This window comes from Podarcis cretensis (assembly GCF_951804945.1).
Source record: "Podarcis cretensis genome assembly, chromosome: 11".
Taxonomy (NCBI): Eukaryota; Metazoa; Chordata; class Lepidosauria; order Squamata; family Lacertidae; genus Podarcis; species Podarcis cretensis.
The window spans coordinates 35,087,041-35,104,957 of record NC_137180.1 but is presented as its reverse complement, the minus strand read 5'-3'; the positions used below and the strand labels follow the sequence as shown (position 1 = coordinate 35,104,957).

At 39.2% G+C, this 17,917-nt stretch overlaps 2 protein-coding genes across 4 annotated transcripts in view; both read right to left on the bottom strand.

The window, feature by feature from the left end:
- Window positions 1-235, bottom strand: part of MCCC2 (methylcrotonyl-CoA carboxylase subunit 2) — a 30,555-nt gene extending 30,320 nt beyond the window's left edge. The window contains exon 1 of the mRNA XM_079995933.1: window positions 6-235. Within this exon, the coding sequence (XP_079852059.1) occupies window positions 6-146 (141 nt within the window). The 5' untranslated portion in view covers window positions 147-235. The remainder of the gene's footprint in view (window positions 1-5) is intronic.
- Window positions 236-2,873: 2,638 nt separating this feature from the next.
- Window positions 2,874-17,917, bottom strand: part of BDP1 (BDP1 general transcription factor IIIB subunit) — a 48,130-nt gene continuing 33,086 nt past the window's right edge. For 2 of the 3 annotated variants that reach the window (XM_079995196.1, XM_079995198.1), the window contains exons 32-42: window positions 17,221-17,536; window positions 16,274-16,431; window positions 15,811-15,964; window positions 15,159-15,324; window positions 13,852-13,903; window positions 12,137-12,335; window positions 11,317-11,542; window positions 8,645-8,687; window positions 7,312-7,606; window positions 6,314-6,545; window positions 2,874-5,112 (exon numbers count right to left, since the gene is read on the bottom strand). In XM_079995196.1, the coding sequence (XP_079851322.1) occupies window positions 4,990-5,112; window positions 6,314-6,545; window positions 7,312-7,606; window positions 8,645-8,687; window positions 11,317-11,542; window positions 12,137-12,335; window positions 13,852-13,903; window positions 15,159-15,324; window positions 15,811-15,964; window positions 16,274-16,431; window positions 17,221-17,536 (1,964 nt within the window). In that variant the 3' untranslated portion in view covers window positions 2,874-4,989. The remainder of the gene's footprint in view (window positions 5,113-6,313; window positions 6,546-7,311; window positions 7,607-8,644; window positions 8,688-11,316; window positions 11,543-12,136; window positions 12,336-13,851; window positions 13,904-15,158; window positions 15,325-15,810; window positions 15,965-16,273; window positions 16,432-17,220; window positions 17,537-17,917) is intronic. The other variant, XM_079995197.1, reaches the window with a different exon arrangement.

The following is a 17,917-nucleotide window of genomic DNA, read 5'->3' as shown; positions in this document are numbered from 1 at the left end:
CCTACCTGATAAACCGGGGAGGCGACGTCGGGCTGAGAGCCCACCGTGGCCACCTTGTCCCCATGGTAAGCGCGGCGGAGGGCAGCCGCGGCCGCGCGCGGGCAGCGAAAGAGCGTGCAGACGCGGCATTTCAGGCCCGGTAACATCGCGGCGGCCGGGGGAGGAAGGGCGGGCGGCCGAGGAACAACTTCCCGGGCCTGGGACCAACCTCACGGCCACTCCCCCCGCGCCGCCCAATAGAGAGACGGAGCGAGGCCTAGGCGGCACGAGGCCTTCCCCTCGCCAGGCGCCGCCTGCTTCTTCCTGGTACCTCAGACCAATGGAAGAGGCAGGCGACGGGAACAGGAGGGGATTGTGGAAATCGACAAGCCGGCCCTCTCTCGCCCTCGGTTCCAAATCCCTTCCCGTCTTCCTGAGGAGTGTCTTTTTCCCGTCCCTTTAAAAGAAGGCTGCCTTCTTTTCGTTGGCAACGTTGTTCTGACTTTTTAGCAGGTGTGCGAGTGGCAGAAGTTCACACCAGCTTTGTGGTGCTGCGTGGAGAAGTTTGGCCCCTTCAGTGTTTCCCAAACTTGGGTCTCCAGCTGTTTCTGGACTACAATTGCTATCATCCCTGACCACTGCTAGCTAGGGATGGTGGGAGTTGTGGCCCCAAAACAACTGGAGACCCAAGTTTGGGGAACCCTGGTCTAGATAGTGGCGACCCCCAGCCAGCACTCGCAGATAATGGGAGTTGTAGTCCAACACCTTCTGCAGGACCATTCTTAACCGATTCCATTGCACTGGTGCTCACAAGCAAGGGTAGTAAAGGTAAAAGGTTTCCCCTTGCTGTGTGGCTCTAGCAAGTTGTATTCAGAAGTAGACTACCTCTGGTTGTGGAGGTTTTGTACAGCTGCAAACAGCTGGAGATAACGTAGCAGAAAGAGGTGGGGAGGGTTGCATAAAGAAATTAAGCCCATCAGCAGCTGTATCTTCCATAAATTTCACCAGTACTGTTTCAAAGTCTGCTGGAGCTAATTACTGTCATCCACATTCGGCGGCAGTGAAATAGTGAACAAAACAGATTACTAGTGTAGAGATTCAGTAGTGGGACAAACTACACCTATTGGAATGCTTATTCATCATAGACCTGTTAAAAGTTCTGTTATGGAACAAAACATCCTACCCTATAGGAAAATTAATGGCCAGCCATACAGACTTTCAAATAAAAAGGAAGAAATGCAAACAGCAGTAGCCTATGAAACTAGATTGGTGCTTTCTGTTAAGCATGGAGAGAGAAGTAGGTTTGGCATACAATTATGTAATAGACCCAACAGGTCTATAAATGTAATGAATGAAATGATCAATATATTTGACCCAAGTGAGCAAGACACTGCTTTGAGCAGGGCAAATTGATTTTTGACAAATTTCCTTTTTAAATAAAATTAATATATGTCCATGAAGCTTAGCACAGCCCTAAAGCATACAACATTTTGGATGCATGTACAAGGTTGCCAGTTCCACCTTCCAAACAATGCTGGGCCATTCAAAAAGGTACATTTGGTAGATAAACTAGGCACAAATTTATTAATTATCAACCTATGTATATATTAAGAATATTGTGAATATTCACCAGAAGCAAATAGAAGGGGAAGAAATGGAGGCACTGAGAGATTTTACTTTCTTGGGTTCCATGATCACTGCAGATGGTGACAGCAGTCACGAAAATAAAAGACACCTGCTTCTTGGGAGAAAAGCAATGACAAACCTAGACAGCATCTTAAAAAGCAGAGACATCACCTTGCCGACAAAGGTCCGGATAGTTAAAAGCTATGGTTTTCCCAGTAGTGATGTATGGAAGTGAGAGCTGGACCATAAAGAAGGCTGATCACCAAAGAATTGATGCTTCTAAATTATGGTGCTGGAGGAGACTCTTGAGAGTCCCATGGACTATAAGAAGATCAAACCTATTCATTCTTAAAGAGTGCTCACTGGAAGGACAGATCCTGAAGCTGAGGCTCCAATACTTTGGCCACCTCATGAGAAGAGCAGACTCCCTGGAAAAGACCCTGATGTTGGGAAAGAGAAGGGGACACAAGGAGAAGGGGACGACAGAGGATGAGATGACTGGACAGTGTTCTCAAAGTTACCAGCATGTGTTTGACCAAACTGCGGGAGGCAGTGGAAGGCAGGAGTGCCTGGCGTGCTCTGGTCCATGGGGTCATGAAGAGTTGGACACGACTAAACAACTAAACAACAACAACAGAGCAGTAGTAGGTACAGAACACTGTCCACAATAATCACAGAGCCTACTGTTATTATATATGGCATACAGAACTTGCTGTTGGTAATATCTTGCTGCTGCTGGCGCTGAGAGACACTTCATCTGCTCTGACTAGTCTCAAAAACTGACTGTCTTAACAGGGATCACAGTCTGTAGACACAGCTAGTTCTCTTAGACATACAATTTGTTAAAGCTAAATCACTTGCAATTTTGCAGAAAAACAAACTAGTTCTAAACAAAAACAATTAGGACAAATCTTTTAATTATCTCACTATCTCTACAGACAGGCACTGATCTGAGCCACACTTGCTTATATTCAGGGAAGCCTGACAGTTAAGTCCAGTCGTGAACAACTCTCGGGTTGCAATGCTCATCTCACTTTACTGGCCGAGAGAGCCAATGTTTGTCCGCAGACAGTTTTTCCTGGTCATGTGGCCAGCATGACTAAGCTGCTTCTGGCGAAACCAGAGCAGCGCATGGAAACACCGTTTATCTTCCCACCAGGACAGTACCTATTTATCTACTTGCACTTTGATGTGCTTTCTAATTGCTAGATTGGCAGTACCATTTACTGTACCCTAAATCACCAGCCTTTAAAGAAAGACTTAACAAGTTCAGTGGTACAAAATTATTTATTCACATAATTTACATATATAACACAAGCGCTACTAGCGCTTTCTTTGAAATAGAAAGCTTCCACAGGAACATTACACACAGTTGAGGGGAAAAACGTGTGTCACACTTTCCAGGACAGCAACCCCGTATCATATTTTTATGCAAATGAAATGCTCTGTTTCTGAACCCAGCATATTTAGTTCCCTTCTGTCATTAAATATATACAATACTCATGAAAGAAATATGCATGTTTTAAAGACGTTTAAAAGGGATAACCAAGAAAACATGGTTTACAGTGAAAGCTAATAGGATCGATTGTTCTTTCCATTTAGCAAGGAAAGATAAGGCACCTTCTAGCTGAGCTTTTTATGTGATTTCTAAAAAACAATTAGTTTTGCTTTGTAATTTAAAACGATTCCAGCAAATTACATAAAAACGTATTTCATTATTTCAGCAGCCTCTTGAGTGTACATAATTTGAGAGTACATTATATCTCCTCCATGTGATTAACATGAAGTAACAGCATACTGGAACAGATTCTACTTTCTTTGAGTCTGTTGATCTAAATTTATATTTGGTAAATTATTCACATTTATTTGGCGCTCATTTTTTTGTTCTATTTAGGGCTTCAGATATGACAGAATTGAAACAAAATTCAAATGCTCAAACCAGCAGGCAAATACAGACTTGTTAGTTTGAAAATTAAAATACTGGGCAACATGCAGTCGTGTGAATGGACTTTTACTTGTGCAATTGAGTTTCCCTTCTTTTCTTTTCGACTTCACCTGCCCAAATCTGCTCCAGAGGATAGTCCAACCTACTCGAGTAGATTTGGATAGAATTTGGACAGTGTTTGTTCTGGTTTGTTCTGGTTTGTTCTGGCGGAGAACTGACACACTTAGTGGACATCCACTGATTTGCTACTGATAACTATATGATACACCTTTAGAAAAAGTGAAGAGTATGTAATGCTTCTATTATCCAATTTAATAACATAAGTAATTTTGTTTTGGGATGATATATGTCACAAACCAGATGATTTGGGAAAGAGAAACAGCTACAAAATTGTATGCTTAGTTGGACAATTGCAAGTGAGAACAACTACTTCCAAGTATTTGCAAATATTAATATTTATGGGGAAATGTAGAATAAAGTTATATTCAATTGCTAATTGTAGTAAAGGAGATGAGCAATATTTGGTATCCAAATCACTAGGTTCAAGAAAAATGCAGAGAAAATAGGACACCTTTCTCAGAATGAGCACAACTGATTTAGACAGGTTCCCCCAAAAATGTCGCATGGAAGTTGTGCCTTTTAGCAAAATCATCGCCAACCAAGGCTATAAACAGGGAAGGATAAAAGTCAAAAATCTAAACAGGTAACAAAAGTGGGGGAGGGAACCAGTAATAATCATGATATATTATCCTTTTATATATTGGGGCTGATCTTATTCTTGAACTTCCAATTCCTCCTTGTCAGTGGGTGTTTGATGGGTCGTTTTATGCTTTTCATTGTTTTTAGCTTTTTCATTTAAAATTTAGTGCTTAGAAGTAGAGTAATATTAAATTCCTCTTTTATCTCCAGGACAGACAGAACTAACTTGGCATAGTTAAAATTTCTATACATTCAAATAAATATTTTTTCACATTTATCTCTGTACATTACATTTTTTAACAAATTCACATAGGCATTTGTTATAAAATAATAATATTAATAAGATGACTAAAATCAGAACTTGGCTTATTTTATGATCCACATCCCATAAACATTTACTTCACAAAAAGAAGTAAAGATAATTTACAGCCCCCACAAACATGAGCATTATCTTGAGATGGTGTCTGCTCATTCTTCATGGCATTTCTCAAGTGTAGCCATGCATCTAGAAACTACTTGTACCAAAATAAAACACAGATCTGGTGCTGTTCTTGCGAGTATCTTGAAACTTAAGAGACTTGTGTTTTCTTCAGTGTTTCCAAACGATAGATTATTCATAGTAAAAGAAAAATAATTCTGCATTAAATGTAAGGGCCAACTGAAAACTTGTGACTAGTCAAAGGCATTACATTACTGCTACAATGCATTCTTGGATGCCAGGCATTTGATAAGCTCCTCAGTTATTCTGAATCATCCACCTCCATAAAAATATCACTAAAGAAATATTCTGAGATCCTGGTTGGTTCTTCTTCTTTTTCCGGCTCCTTAGTAATACCTTCCTTTTCAGATATCTCAGATAAAATCTACAAGAAAAACAAACAGATAAAAGCAACAGATATGAAATATGTAAATGTTAAATGTATGCCTAATAAACTAACATCTGCTAGGAGGGCATGATTTTGCTCACTTGTTTCAGAATATAATTTTCTATACAAATCACACTGCAATAGCTATTCTAAAACATTTTTTAATGGATTGAATCCAAAAGTGGCTCTTGCTTGAGAGTCTGTCCATGAACAGAAGTGCTTTTGATCCAATGGAGAATTCAACTTGGAGAGGAGGCAGAGAAGAGGTTGGTTGTTTTTTTCCAACTTCACATGTCCTCTGCAGCACCATGCAACACCTCTAACTGTTGTGGGAGTGTCTCCAAACTCTTCAGAGCAGATTTGTAGAACTGGGGGCGGTGAGGGGGGGGTCAACCAACAAAAATTGTTGGCTCCCATTAGTAGTCTCTTGGAACACTCTTTCCGTGACAGGAGCTCTTTTCAGGGAAGCTTTAGATTCAACCCAATAAAGAAGAGATTCCCTTATTGACTAAAGAGGTATAGCCAGTAGTCTTTACAACAGGGGTTGAGAAATGTTGCTCAACTACAACTCCCATGATTCATAACAATTGGCTATGCTGGCTAGGGCTGATGGGAGTTAGGAGTCCAACATGGGCCACAGGTTCCCTGTCTCTGCTCTTCACTGATTTGAAGTAATTAAAACCTTGCTTTATCACGATGTAGAGCCACAACACGGTGACATGGCCTTTAAAAAATACCTTCTGGAGAAAAACATATCTTTCACTCTCTACATAGGTTTTTGACACAGCTACAGGGCAATGAAGTTTTGTTTCTGGCTTAATTGTTTACTTTTCCATGTTTGTTTGTTTTATAAAATTTATACACAGCTTGATTGTAAAAAAAAAACTTTAAAGCGGTTTGGAGCCTACCGTATATGTTTCTGGGAGAACTAAGTAACTAAAAGACCAAGGAGGTTGTGGAGAACTAATTACTGTTAAATTTTTATAATTAAGTTAAACAAAAATTTGCTAGAGATTTAAAGACATTCCATGAGTCACAAAGTGAAACAATTCATACAAAATATGGCCTAACCACTAAAGCACCTTTCTGTGTGCAGCACAATGAGGAATGCACTAATAAATGAAGAACGGGACATTATCCTACGAGCTGCGGAGTTCAACACACTTTAATAGATGATGTGTAATAAAATCATGCATACCTGAACAGTAGAGGAGCTTCCATTCTCACAGTTGGAGGTTGATGGAAACGAACTATTTTCTTGAGTATCCTCCTTGTTGTTTGAGGACAATTTTGGAAATTCAACAGTGCTTTCAGAGACCAATATATGAGGTTCCTGGAGAGGCTGTTTACTCCCTTTACTAGTTACTTCATCTTCACTATTATTATTTTTGCAAATTAAAGGTAAAAATCCCAGAGATCTTTTATATGACCTGTTCAATACAAAAATAATACAAATGTCAAGATAAATTGTCCAACATATGGTGATAATAATGAAAGTTAAAAAAAAAACAACCCACAATCCTCTCATGGGAATCTTGGGATTGTAGAGTTGGAAGGGACCCCAAGGGTTATTCTAGCTCAACACCCAGCAATGCTAACAGTTATTCATGGATGGGCTTGAGCCATCAACCTTCTGGTTAACAGCCAGATGCACTGACCCATTGTGCCACAGGGTAACTAAGACTTATTAAGATTGATTTTAAAAAGAAAACAATAAAACACTTTCCCCTCATCTGGATTAACTTTTCTGCTGTATATGGTACAGAATCGGGAGCTAGTCAACTCCTTTGGTGGTATTGCTACTTGATATTGTGTACATGTGAGGTTATTCTACCGCTTGCGTTGGGTTTACATAGTACTTTAGTTTCGTCTGCACCTTGTTAGCAATAAAGCAGGTTGGTGCAGACCTTAGTGCATTGGTAAAGGACCCCTGGATGGTTTAGTCCAGTCAAATTCAACTATGGTGTGCAGTGCTCATCTCTGCTTTCAGGCCAAAGGAGTTGGCATTGATCTGCACACAGCTTTTCCGGGTCATGTGGCCAGCATGCCTAAACTGCATCTGGTGCCATGGGACACCGTGACAGAAGCCAGAGCGCATGGAAACGCTGTTTAGTGATGAGCACATGTGACTGTTTCAACACCACTACAAAGCAGGGGAGCATCATAGCATACTAAAAACAGCTACTAAATAAGTACCTGGATAATTGTGTTTTTGGAATGACTGCTGTGCCTCCAGCTTGCTCTGATTGTACAGATTTACAGGTTTCAGCTGAGTCTTTCTGTTTTTCACTTGTTTCTGATTTTCTTGCATGGAGTGTCCTTGACACTTGGTCACCAGTAGCAGCTGCTTCATCAAGGAGCACAGCCCCTAAATTCAGAGAAGATTGAGGGTGCTCTCTTTCCATTACTTTTACCTCCGTAGATTTAGGTACTGGTCTAGAGATGGAGGTGGTTTTCTTCTTTGAAATGTTCGATTTTCCTGACTTTTTCCCTTTTAAAAAAATAAGACGACAGCAAATACAAATAAATAAGCAAAAAATATAGAATCTGCTACTTGAATCTGCTACAGGGAAATTCCATTTTACTCTATACAAAACAACAAATTTGTCTCATTTCCCCACAAATAAGATATTCCAACAGAAATAGACATTCAGTAACATCAACTCATGCCCATGAGACAACAAGTTCTGTGAATCCGAAAGTGGCTATAGATGCATTTCTCAAACAGCATCTGCCCAACCACACAGCACATGAGGAACTACTTTTGAAACTAGAGGGTGAGTTTCAAAATCAGGAATCAGGTGGGTACTGACAGTTGAGGGCTTCTGCCACTGAAAACCTACATCTTCATCCAAGCTCACCAGCTGCTAGCATCTCTGGCTACTGTAATTGTAAGAAATGTTTTCTTGTTGTTTTACTGATATGGATCTTTTGTTGTTATATGGTATATTTTTATTTTACTTATTGTCATGTAAACCACCACGGCATTTCTTTGAAATGAAAGATGCTATGTAAGTAATTTTAAGAAAGAAAGATGTTTCTGATCTGGACGGAGGAATACCTCAAGGCTTGCCTCTCCCAATATGAACCAAGCCAGACCCAGCAAGCACCTGAAGTCCTTCTTTGAGTGCCTCCTCCATGAGAGATCTGGGGGGCCTATTCTGTGCTGGTTCCCCGTTTGTGGAATGCTCTCCCTAGAGAGGCCCGTCTGGTGCCTTTTTATGTGCCAGGCAAAAACATTCCTCTTCTCCCAACCCTTTGGCTAATTAAGCATATCTAAGGCCTTTTAAACTGTGTGAGGTATTGTTTTTGTTTGTTATTATGTTATGTATATTATAAACTGCCCCGTGATATTCGGATGAAATTTAATTAATTAATTTGGTATAGAAATTTAATTGATTAATAATGTCTGCTGTTAAAATAAAAAAATCAATAATGCATTTGGGATGCTGGCGTACATCAATAGCTAACTATAGAAAATCACATGTTCCGTGCCTTTGTATGTGAAAACAATATAAATTTCACCTACCAGCAGCTTTCCTTGGTATACAACTTGATTTCATAGAGGCGCCCTGCATGAAAGGAAATATGAACATCCGTATAAGTTCATTTTCAGAAATATGATTCAAAAGGACAATACAATTGCTTCTATTATTTAGACTGTGAAAGAACAGGGATTAAACTTTTTAATGATACATCAACTTCATTTCCTGAAGTAAGGCTGAATTAGTATTATTTGTCCCCCAATATATTTCAGTACAAGTGAATTAAGATATTTGGCTAAGGGTAAATGTGTTCAAACAGTTTACAAAATCCTCCATCTTGAATGGAAAAATACTACATCTATTTGGGGATTCAAGATAATATCTATGCCAGTGGTGGACTTCCAAAAATTTGCATGATGAACTAATTCATTTATGTACTTCCTAACCTGAACACTGCTTCCAGAAAACCATTTAGATTTGGGTTTTCAATTAATTGTTAATCTAGGGTCTACTCTAAGGTACCTAAAGCAGAAGTTGAGAGGAGACTATATATATATATATATCCAACAAAATTTGTATTGCAAAAGTTCTATTGTATAAGTGGAAGTATGCTGTGCTAGCAGAACAGCAATGTTGGACACGACCCCATGTTTGTTTCCTGGTTCTCAAATGATTAAACATGGGGTCGTGTTCAACACTGCTGTTCTGTTAGCACAACAGACTTCCACATGCAACAGAACTTTCCCTTCCTTTCCTGTGCACCCTCAAAATCTGCCCCTGCGAGTTGGAGGACCTCCTGGAGCAGACTTTGAGGGTGCACAGGGAGATGAAAGGAAGGGGAAGTTCCACTGTGTACCTAGAACTTTGCATACACAGCACTGGATGCAACCCATAAAGTGGAAAACTAGGATTTTATCTAATGTTGCACCAGCGGGGTTCCAATGGCTCAACGGGACTTTTACTCTCCTCCTCCTACATCTCCCCCAAATCTGCTCAGGAAGATCTCCCAAATCTCCAGAGCTGATTTTGATGGTGCTCAGGGGACAGGAGGGAAAAAGGAAAATCCCTTGCGCACATTTAAGCCCCTTGAGCCAGTAAAGCTGCAGCTTTGGGTATGACCCCTAATTTCCAAAACTACATTTCCTGAGAAAAATTCTCATAGTTTATTTAATTAATCTGCAGCATGTGTTTATGATATATTTTTTATTTATTTTACCCATAGAAACATACAAAGAACATAACTTAAAACACGAATAAAGCTCAGTTCCACATACAAACACATAGCAAAAACACACACAAGAATTACTCTACAAAATACAGTAGAAAGAAAACAAATGCCACTAAGATCTGTAATGTGACTACAGCAATAGCGGCTATGCATTATTAATTTGGATGGCAGATCCCACAACTCAGTATAATAGCCGTACCTAACCTTTTCAGGATGAAATTTCAAGTCATGTCTCTGGGGACCAAAATGTAGACGTGAGCTTTGTTAAAAACCAAATTATCATGGCTACCTTCAAAAAGGCTTTCTCATTAGCCATTCCCCTCTGTTTTAATTCATTTTTAAAATAATTCATTACAAAATCAGTTTAAATTTTTTTTTAAAAAAAAAGAGGAACAATTCTGATATGGTCTGGATTGGATCACAAGAACCTTTTGGCATCAGAGCATGGGAGAGGTCAGATTCACCCCACCAAAAAAAAATTAAAAGAACACTTTTTAAAGTGACTTGTTTTCAGAGGCATGGGGGGGGCGGGAGCAGAAACAGCCCTTGGGCCACGACTTGGCAACCCTTGCAGTATACAATCCAGTGATAGGGTTTGAATGCAGATTAAACTAGAATGAGGAGGTGCTGTATTACCTCTGGCACAGTCCTATAATCCACTCTGTGATGAAAAGGTTTCTTTCAGAATTGTTAGAAAAGTCAAGAATCCTAGTCAAATTTCACAGAAACTGTCTTGCTGCTCACAAATGGTGATGAAAATAGGTGAAATTTACACTGGCTTTAGCACAAGCTAAACAAATGTTGCTGGTTTTCTATGCACTTGACTGTGTCAGTCCCAATCTGTGTTCTTTTGAAACTTTCAGGGTTTTTCCATTTGATTTTATTTTGCTGATTCTTTCTAGTTAGATTCCTTATATTTAGGTCCCTGGGCTGGTCATAAGCTTCTGCAAAGATTCATAAGGCACCCACTATGCCTGTTTGTTTAAACAGATAGTGTCATTTAACTTTTGTACTGGCTTTCCTATGTGCACGTACCTAACAATTCTCCAAATTAAACAACCACAAAATATAAATACAATGGAAACTAATTCTCAACTCAGTAGCCAAATTCTTTAACACCTGTTCTCAAAGTTCCCAAATGAGTGGTTTAAAACATTTGTTCGTTTTAGATTTCTTCTTTGTAATAAATACCCTAAATAAATACATTTCTCAAAATGGAATGGACTACTGTGCATAAGAAAGCAGTCAAAAATCAGAACATCCTAAAAAAATAAGCATGTTGTTTTCAATTGCAGCACTTCACCATAGCGCAGGGTTCTTAAAAATGGACTCTTTTCTATTGCTGCCATCAAAAAACAGCACTGAGACATATTAGAAGTGCTTTCTCCATCCTTTTTTCATGCAACCTCCCAGGTTTTCTTCACTCAGGCAACAGATAGTGAACCCAAAAGGTTCTAGCTTTTGTGATTCTCTGAATTAATCTCTGACCTTATTGGTGCTTTCCAGGTTTCCCCCTATAGGAGAAGACGGTTTTTTCTTCTCAGGGGCATTCCCGCTTTCTTCAAGGGCTTCAGCATGCCTTTTCAGATTCCGCCAAGAGGTTGAACCAAGCTCTGCCAATTGTTCCAACGAGGCTTCCAGCAATCCTTCTGCCCTCGCAGTGTTGTCCAAAGAGACAGCATTTTCTTCAACAGCAGCTGTTACGGCTCCAAAGCTGTACAAAGTTGCCATGCAAAAGTTGTGAAATTAGTGTTATTTAATTCAATGTAAATTTAATTCAAATTAAAACTCTCATTAATAGCAATAATTTAATGCTCTTTGAAAGCTGCAATGCTTGTCTCCTTAACTTGGCAGAGGTTTCACTTAGACCAATGGGACTGCAGTCCAAGTAACTACTGTATGCTTAGGACAGAGCAGTAAAAACTACTCTCTCTGAAAGTCGCTCCTTGACTTGAGCTCACAAGAAGAATTTTGTCCTTTGACAAGGTACAATTCTAATCAGCTGGCAGTTCTAATAGTTTTATCATGAATAACTTGGCTGACCACAAGAAGAGGGGAAACATAGAGCCTATTTCATGTTCCCACAAGGTGAATCCCGTCAAAACTTTCATTTGATAAAAGGGCAAATTCTCTTCCATAATATCCCTTTAAATCAGGCATAACTATTTTTTTTTCAGCCAGAGGGCTATATTCCCCTCTTGGCCAATTCTCTGGGAGCTGCACGCTCATATAAGGGCACTACCATCTCCAGTCTTAAGTACACCCAACAAAAGAACATCAGTTCATATTAAAAGATAATATTACTTACTTATCTTCTCTTGCCACTTCTGTGGAGTTCAGATTGTCTGGGGTAAAAAAAACTGGTGCTGGAAGCAGCTGTTCAGACGTTTGTTGTAGCAAACCGGATCCGTCACTGCAATTCTCTGAACCAACGGAGATTTCCACCAATGTTAAAATGAAGGTTGGCTCCTCTCCCTTCGGATATTCTTCAACTCCAGCACTAACTACTAAGATACATATGTGGGGCAAATAAAAGATTAATAATATATAAAATAACATTGTTCTGCATGCTGTTACTCTATTCAAAAACCCTTGCAGTATTTTTTTATTTATGTTCACAAGTGATATGCAAGTGCTGTAAGAAGAGATCAAGGTTGCTCCATGCTCAACTACATAATGAATACAACCCTGGGCTGTATCCACTGGTGTTCAAACATATGGCAAACCACAGCAGATCTTCCCTTTCTCTGCCCCCTGCAACCAGCCTTGATATACAATTGATAATGCCATGTACAAATTCCCTTCTTGTATGTAAGCAGTAACAACTGTAACACATATTAGAGATATAGCCAAACAAATGGAATCCATATATCTTTTAAAATCATATGTAATTAGACTACATTATACATTTCATAATGTGTCAACTCCAATTTTTATTCCTTAAATATTTATGCCTCACCTTACATTTATAAAAACATTCCTGACAGCTTATTAGTATAAACATTAGCTATTACCAAAATAGCTGTTTTCTTAGTATCTTTTGCGTCCACAGAAGCAAACGTAAAGAAGCCTTATGTACAATGTTGAAGAACTAGTTATAATTAATTTTCCCTAATAGTAGGGAAAGCAGGATTGCTACAGGCCATTTCAAGTGAATTCCCACTGAATCTCCACATGTGGAAATCTTGTTTGCATAGCGTCTCATAGGAAAACATTCCATGCACATAGACTCAAACTGAGTGATCAACATCCCACATAAAACTAGGAATTTGACAACACAACTTGAATTCTACAAACTGGATTTTTCAAGAATGCATGGGACGTAAGGGAGATGCCAAGTGTGACCATCAAGTAGGCCTAAAGGCAGAGTCAGCAAGCTGCGGTCCCATGCCCCAGCCATAAAGGTAAAGGTAAAGGGGGCCCTGACCATTTGGTCCAGTCGTGGCCGACTCTGGGGTTACGGCACTCATCTCACTTTATTGGCTGAGGGAGCTGGCGTACAGCTTCCGGGTCATGTGGCCAGCCACTTCTGGTGAACCAGAGAAGCACAGAAACGCTGTTTACCTTCCCACCGGAGCGGTACCTATTTATCTACTTGCACTTTGATGTGCTTTCGAACTGCTAGGTTGGCAGGAGCAGGGACCGAGCAATGGGAGCTCACCCCGCCGCGGGGATTCAAACCGCCAACCTTCTGATTGGCAAGTCCTAGGCTCTGTGGTTTAACCCACAGTGCCACCCGCGTAGGCAATAAAATTAATCAGAACTGGTCATAACAGTGTTTCAAAGGGAGAACTCTTCAATCTTCACCAAGACATTGATGTATAAGCCCATTACATGCTTCAGTCTGAGGCATCTTAATGATACCTAGTTCCGGGGGAGGTGGAGGTTATGGTGATTCACATATGCATTTGTCTCTTCTTCTTTTTAATCTAACTTGTAAATGACGAGTGCATAACGAATGTTTACGTGAAGCTAGTTCCCTAAAGCAGCAAATATGTGATCATAAAACAGTGTAAAATGTACCTGCAGTCATCTCTGTGGTGGATGAAATACTGGAACACTTGGCTGCTTCAGTCTGGCAATTAAAAAATCACAATAAAAATCACAAGCTTGCCAAATAACACTAATACTCAGAAGATAAAGGGAAAAATAAAGCAATGAAAAATTCTTGATAATTGCTTTAAAAGGAATCCATATTTTTATCCATGTTGTTCCCCTCTGCCAAGCCACCTGGCAAAAATGTTTTAGAAGAGTGGAGTAAAAGTCCCTTTTAAAATAAATAATCATGATCTCCTCCTTTGAAAGAACATCACTAAGAAATAAAGGAAAGAGACTTGGCAAAAGTTGTAACCCAAAAGAAAGAATATTTGACTAGAAACATGTACTATTAGGAAATAAAATCTTGCTTATAAATTTACCTTATAACTACATGGAAACGAACAACTTTGGCCTATAGCACAATCATTGCCTGAAGTGACTCACAGAAAAGATTGCTCAGTAACTCAAAGAAAATTAATTCCTTCAATTATTCTAATTATTGAAGTGTTCATCCAAACCCACAGAGCTTGAGGCTGCTTCACAGATGACATTTTCCTACAGTTTTTTTGCACATTTACAACAAAAGTTAGTTTAAATGCTTGTCAGAAGAAAAGTCTGACATGCCTTTTGTGTTAAGACCATTAAAGACAAATCAAAAAAGAAAAGATTGCTCAAAACCCAAATTCATAGCAACATTTAAAAAAAAAATACAATTTAGCAACAAACAAGCAGGGATACGGAAACCATTTGTGGAAAAAGAGATCTAGTAGGAGGAAAGAATATCCTGTCCTGATTCCAATAAGGAACCCACAAGGCAGCAATATGACTGCAGTGTCACAGATAGTCCTAAGTGACTAACGTGCTCTAATAAAGGCTGAGAGGTGACCTGAGGCCTTATGACACACAGTCCACCCCCTCAAGCCCTACCTCCGCCTGTTCAAAAAACAGTCTCTCTTGAAGGGTCAGTCCAGTCCAGTTCCTCAGCCAGTAGCAGTCTTTGGATTGGCCAGCTCCTCCTGAGAATGAGGGCCAGGGCCATGATTGAGACATAGACAGACAATATACATATAAGCAGGGGTGTCGTTTGTGCAATAACTATCAGGAACACTCAGAATGTACTACTGTATTCAGAATGGCTTCTATCTATAATGGTTCTCTTTCTTTCTTTCTTTCTTTCTTTCTTTCTTTCTCTCTCTCTCTCTCTCTGTGTGTGTGTGTGTGCGCGCTTGAAGCAGCTTCCTCCTTTTATTATCTCCCATAAGGTAGCAGTTTTAGTTATATAAAATAAATACCTGTGCAGGTTCAATTGCCAACAACTGGTGCTCAGCAGGAGCAGAAACTTGGACACTGATGTTTGTGCTGCAGCCACCGGGTGGTTCAGGAGGGTCTGCTTCTGGAGAAACTTCTGAAGCAGTTAACAGTGATGCAACTTCCCAAGTATCTCTCGCCGTTTTGTCTCTTTGGAAAAATTAAGCCAGTTTCACTTCATAAAATGTTTATTAGTTAAATGTTTTCATGCTGCATAGCTTTGAAACAAATGGTGTCAGGTTTACAGTCACTGTTTGTCAAAGTGATTAAAAGTACTATTAACCGTTCCATATATAAGTTCAGATAATAAAAAATACAATGTCTTAAAGTGTCTTCCTCAAGTATCTTAAAGATGCTTTATTATTCTCACATCTCAAAAGTTACTTGGGTGAGATGATGTGGCTTAACAATTAAAGATGCTATTTTCCTGTCTTTTCTCTAAAAAATGACACCCTCTTTAAATATAGAACCAGTAAATGTGTAGTTGCATATTTCCCCATAATTCTAGTCAACTATATACTGGATATGCTCCTATTCTATAAAACACAATTTACTACATATTTCACATACAGCAGCTCAAGATATCTAAGAGAGAAGCCAAAAGTACTAGCATGTGAAAATTATTAGTGTTATTACCTTTCTATGTTGTCTTTCTGCATGGCAGGACCAGAACTTGGAAGCTGTAGATGATGTTTCTCTGCAGAGCTGCTCTTAGTTAGCTCATTCAATTTGAGATTCTTTTCCAGTTCAACTTTCTGCTCTTCTATTGCATTGTCTGACACCTTCTTTTCTATTACTTTAGACATTAAAACACCACTCAGTATAGTTTGCAGAATAAATATATACTATTTTGGATGAGGTTACAACATTGACAGGGCATCACATCACCTAATCCCCAGCTGGAAGGATGAACAGACAGACACAGGTACCTACAGGTTGGATGCACATTTGGGGGCCAGAAGCTTGTAATTTAGGAAAAATGAAATCAGATATTCTCAGAAAACATCTCCACAAGCACAGAGTACAATTTCTGCACAGGGTAAAGGATTCGTAAAGTCCTGATAACTAAATGCTTTAAGTGCAGGAACCAAAAACTTACCATTCTGGATTTCTTCAGATTGTTCAATACACGAATCAACATATTTTTGAGAAGCTTTCTTGCTCAGCCTCAGACTTCTGTTAAGATTTGGTTTAGGCTTAGGAAACCTACATCTTGCTTGTTTGGATGATTGATCTCCTTTGGATGACAGTAAATCACTGCAGAGAAACAGAAACCACCACTGAGTACCCTTAATTTCAACATTTATCCAACAGAAATAGTCAAAATCTTAGCTAGCAATGCAACCAATCTGAAAAAGGCATAGGAATGTCTGTTACAGTTCACTTCAAACACCTTGGATGCAACCAACCACCCCGCTTCAACTAGCTTTAACTAGACAAGAAGGGCAGAGGTACAGAGGGCATGTGGTTGGACACATTAGTGAAAGAATTTTGTCCACATCATCAGGCCACAATTCCATAACATTTGGTCAGATGTGGCACTGGACACCTTGACCAAATTTGCCATAATAGCGGCATCCAAGTCGCTACAAAGTCAAGGGGCTTTATCCCCCGAGTGTCTTGTCAAACTAATCACAGTTTGTTAAAGGGGAATCTGGGATAACTAATATTTGGATACATAGCAAAAAAAATGCCAGCCGAGCCCTTGAGGATGTGGCAAATGCAGCAAAGTATGTCTTCTTTGCTGCCTTCACCACCGCATGGCAAGCACAATTATATGTCCTAATGTGTTTGGGCAGCTTTAGAGTGAGTGACCTAGTCCTAAAAATCATAGACTAAAGATGAAGAAGACTATTCAGGATACATAACACTATACACCTATGTTGTCCATTTACCTATATTTACATGGAATGGCTCGAAAAGATCAAGTTAGAATGGAGAAGAGCTAGGTGATATCATGCTATCATGGTAAAGCTTCTTACAACCTAAAGAATGAGGAGGATTCCTAACTAACACAATCAGATTTTTAAATAGAACAATGCAAACCTGCTGATTCTAGTTGTTTCCTCTGAGCATGCTTCCAAAACTGATGTGCTGCAATGTTGTGCAGCAGCTTTATTCATATTTTTTGAAAGTGATAAATTAGTTGCTTCCTGTAAGTAAACTTCCAAGCCTGATGCTTCAACAATATGATCCTCTGCAGCAGTTAAGTTTGCACTGACCGAAGAAAGCGATTCATTTTCTGAAGGGGCAGGATGTTGCATATGACAATGGACTACGCTTTGCTCTTCGTTACACTCATTTGAGAAGCTATCAGTAACATTCATTTCATCTTTACTGGGAAACTCCTGAATTTTTGGTTCTTTTTTTCCATAAAAAGAAAAAGTTGAAAATAATTAAATTCTTAATTTATGTATAACAAACATTTATACTATGCAATTTCAGTTGGGACAGTAGAAAGATTACAGTTTGAAATCCTAAGTAAATGATACATTTTCATGTCTAAATTTCATTAAATTACACCACTGCATTTTGAATGAAAAATACCCATGAGATTAGAAACGCAGAATTCTACAACGGGAATCCATTTTGCAGCTAAACCAATACTTTTATTTTACAATATTTGAACCTTGTGCGAAGTCTGGTTCTTTGGTTAAATCGAACAGTACCTAAATTGATGTTTAGGGTTTACTAGATACTTCTTAGTCCAGATCAGATGGACATCCTTCAGACATTTTTAGTG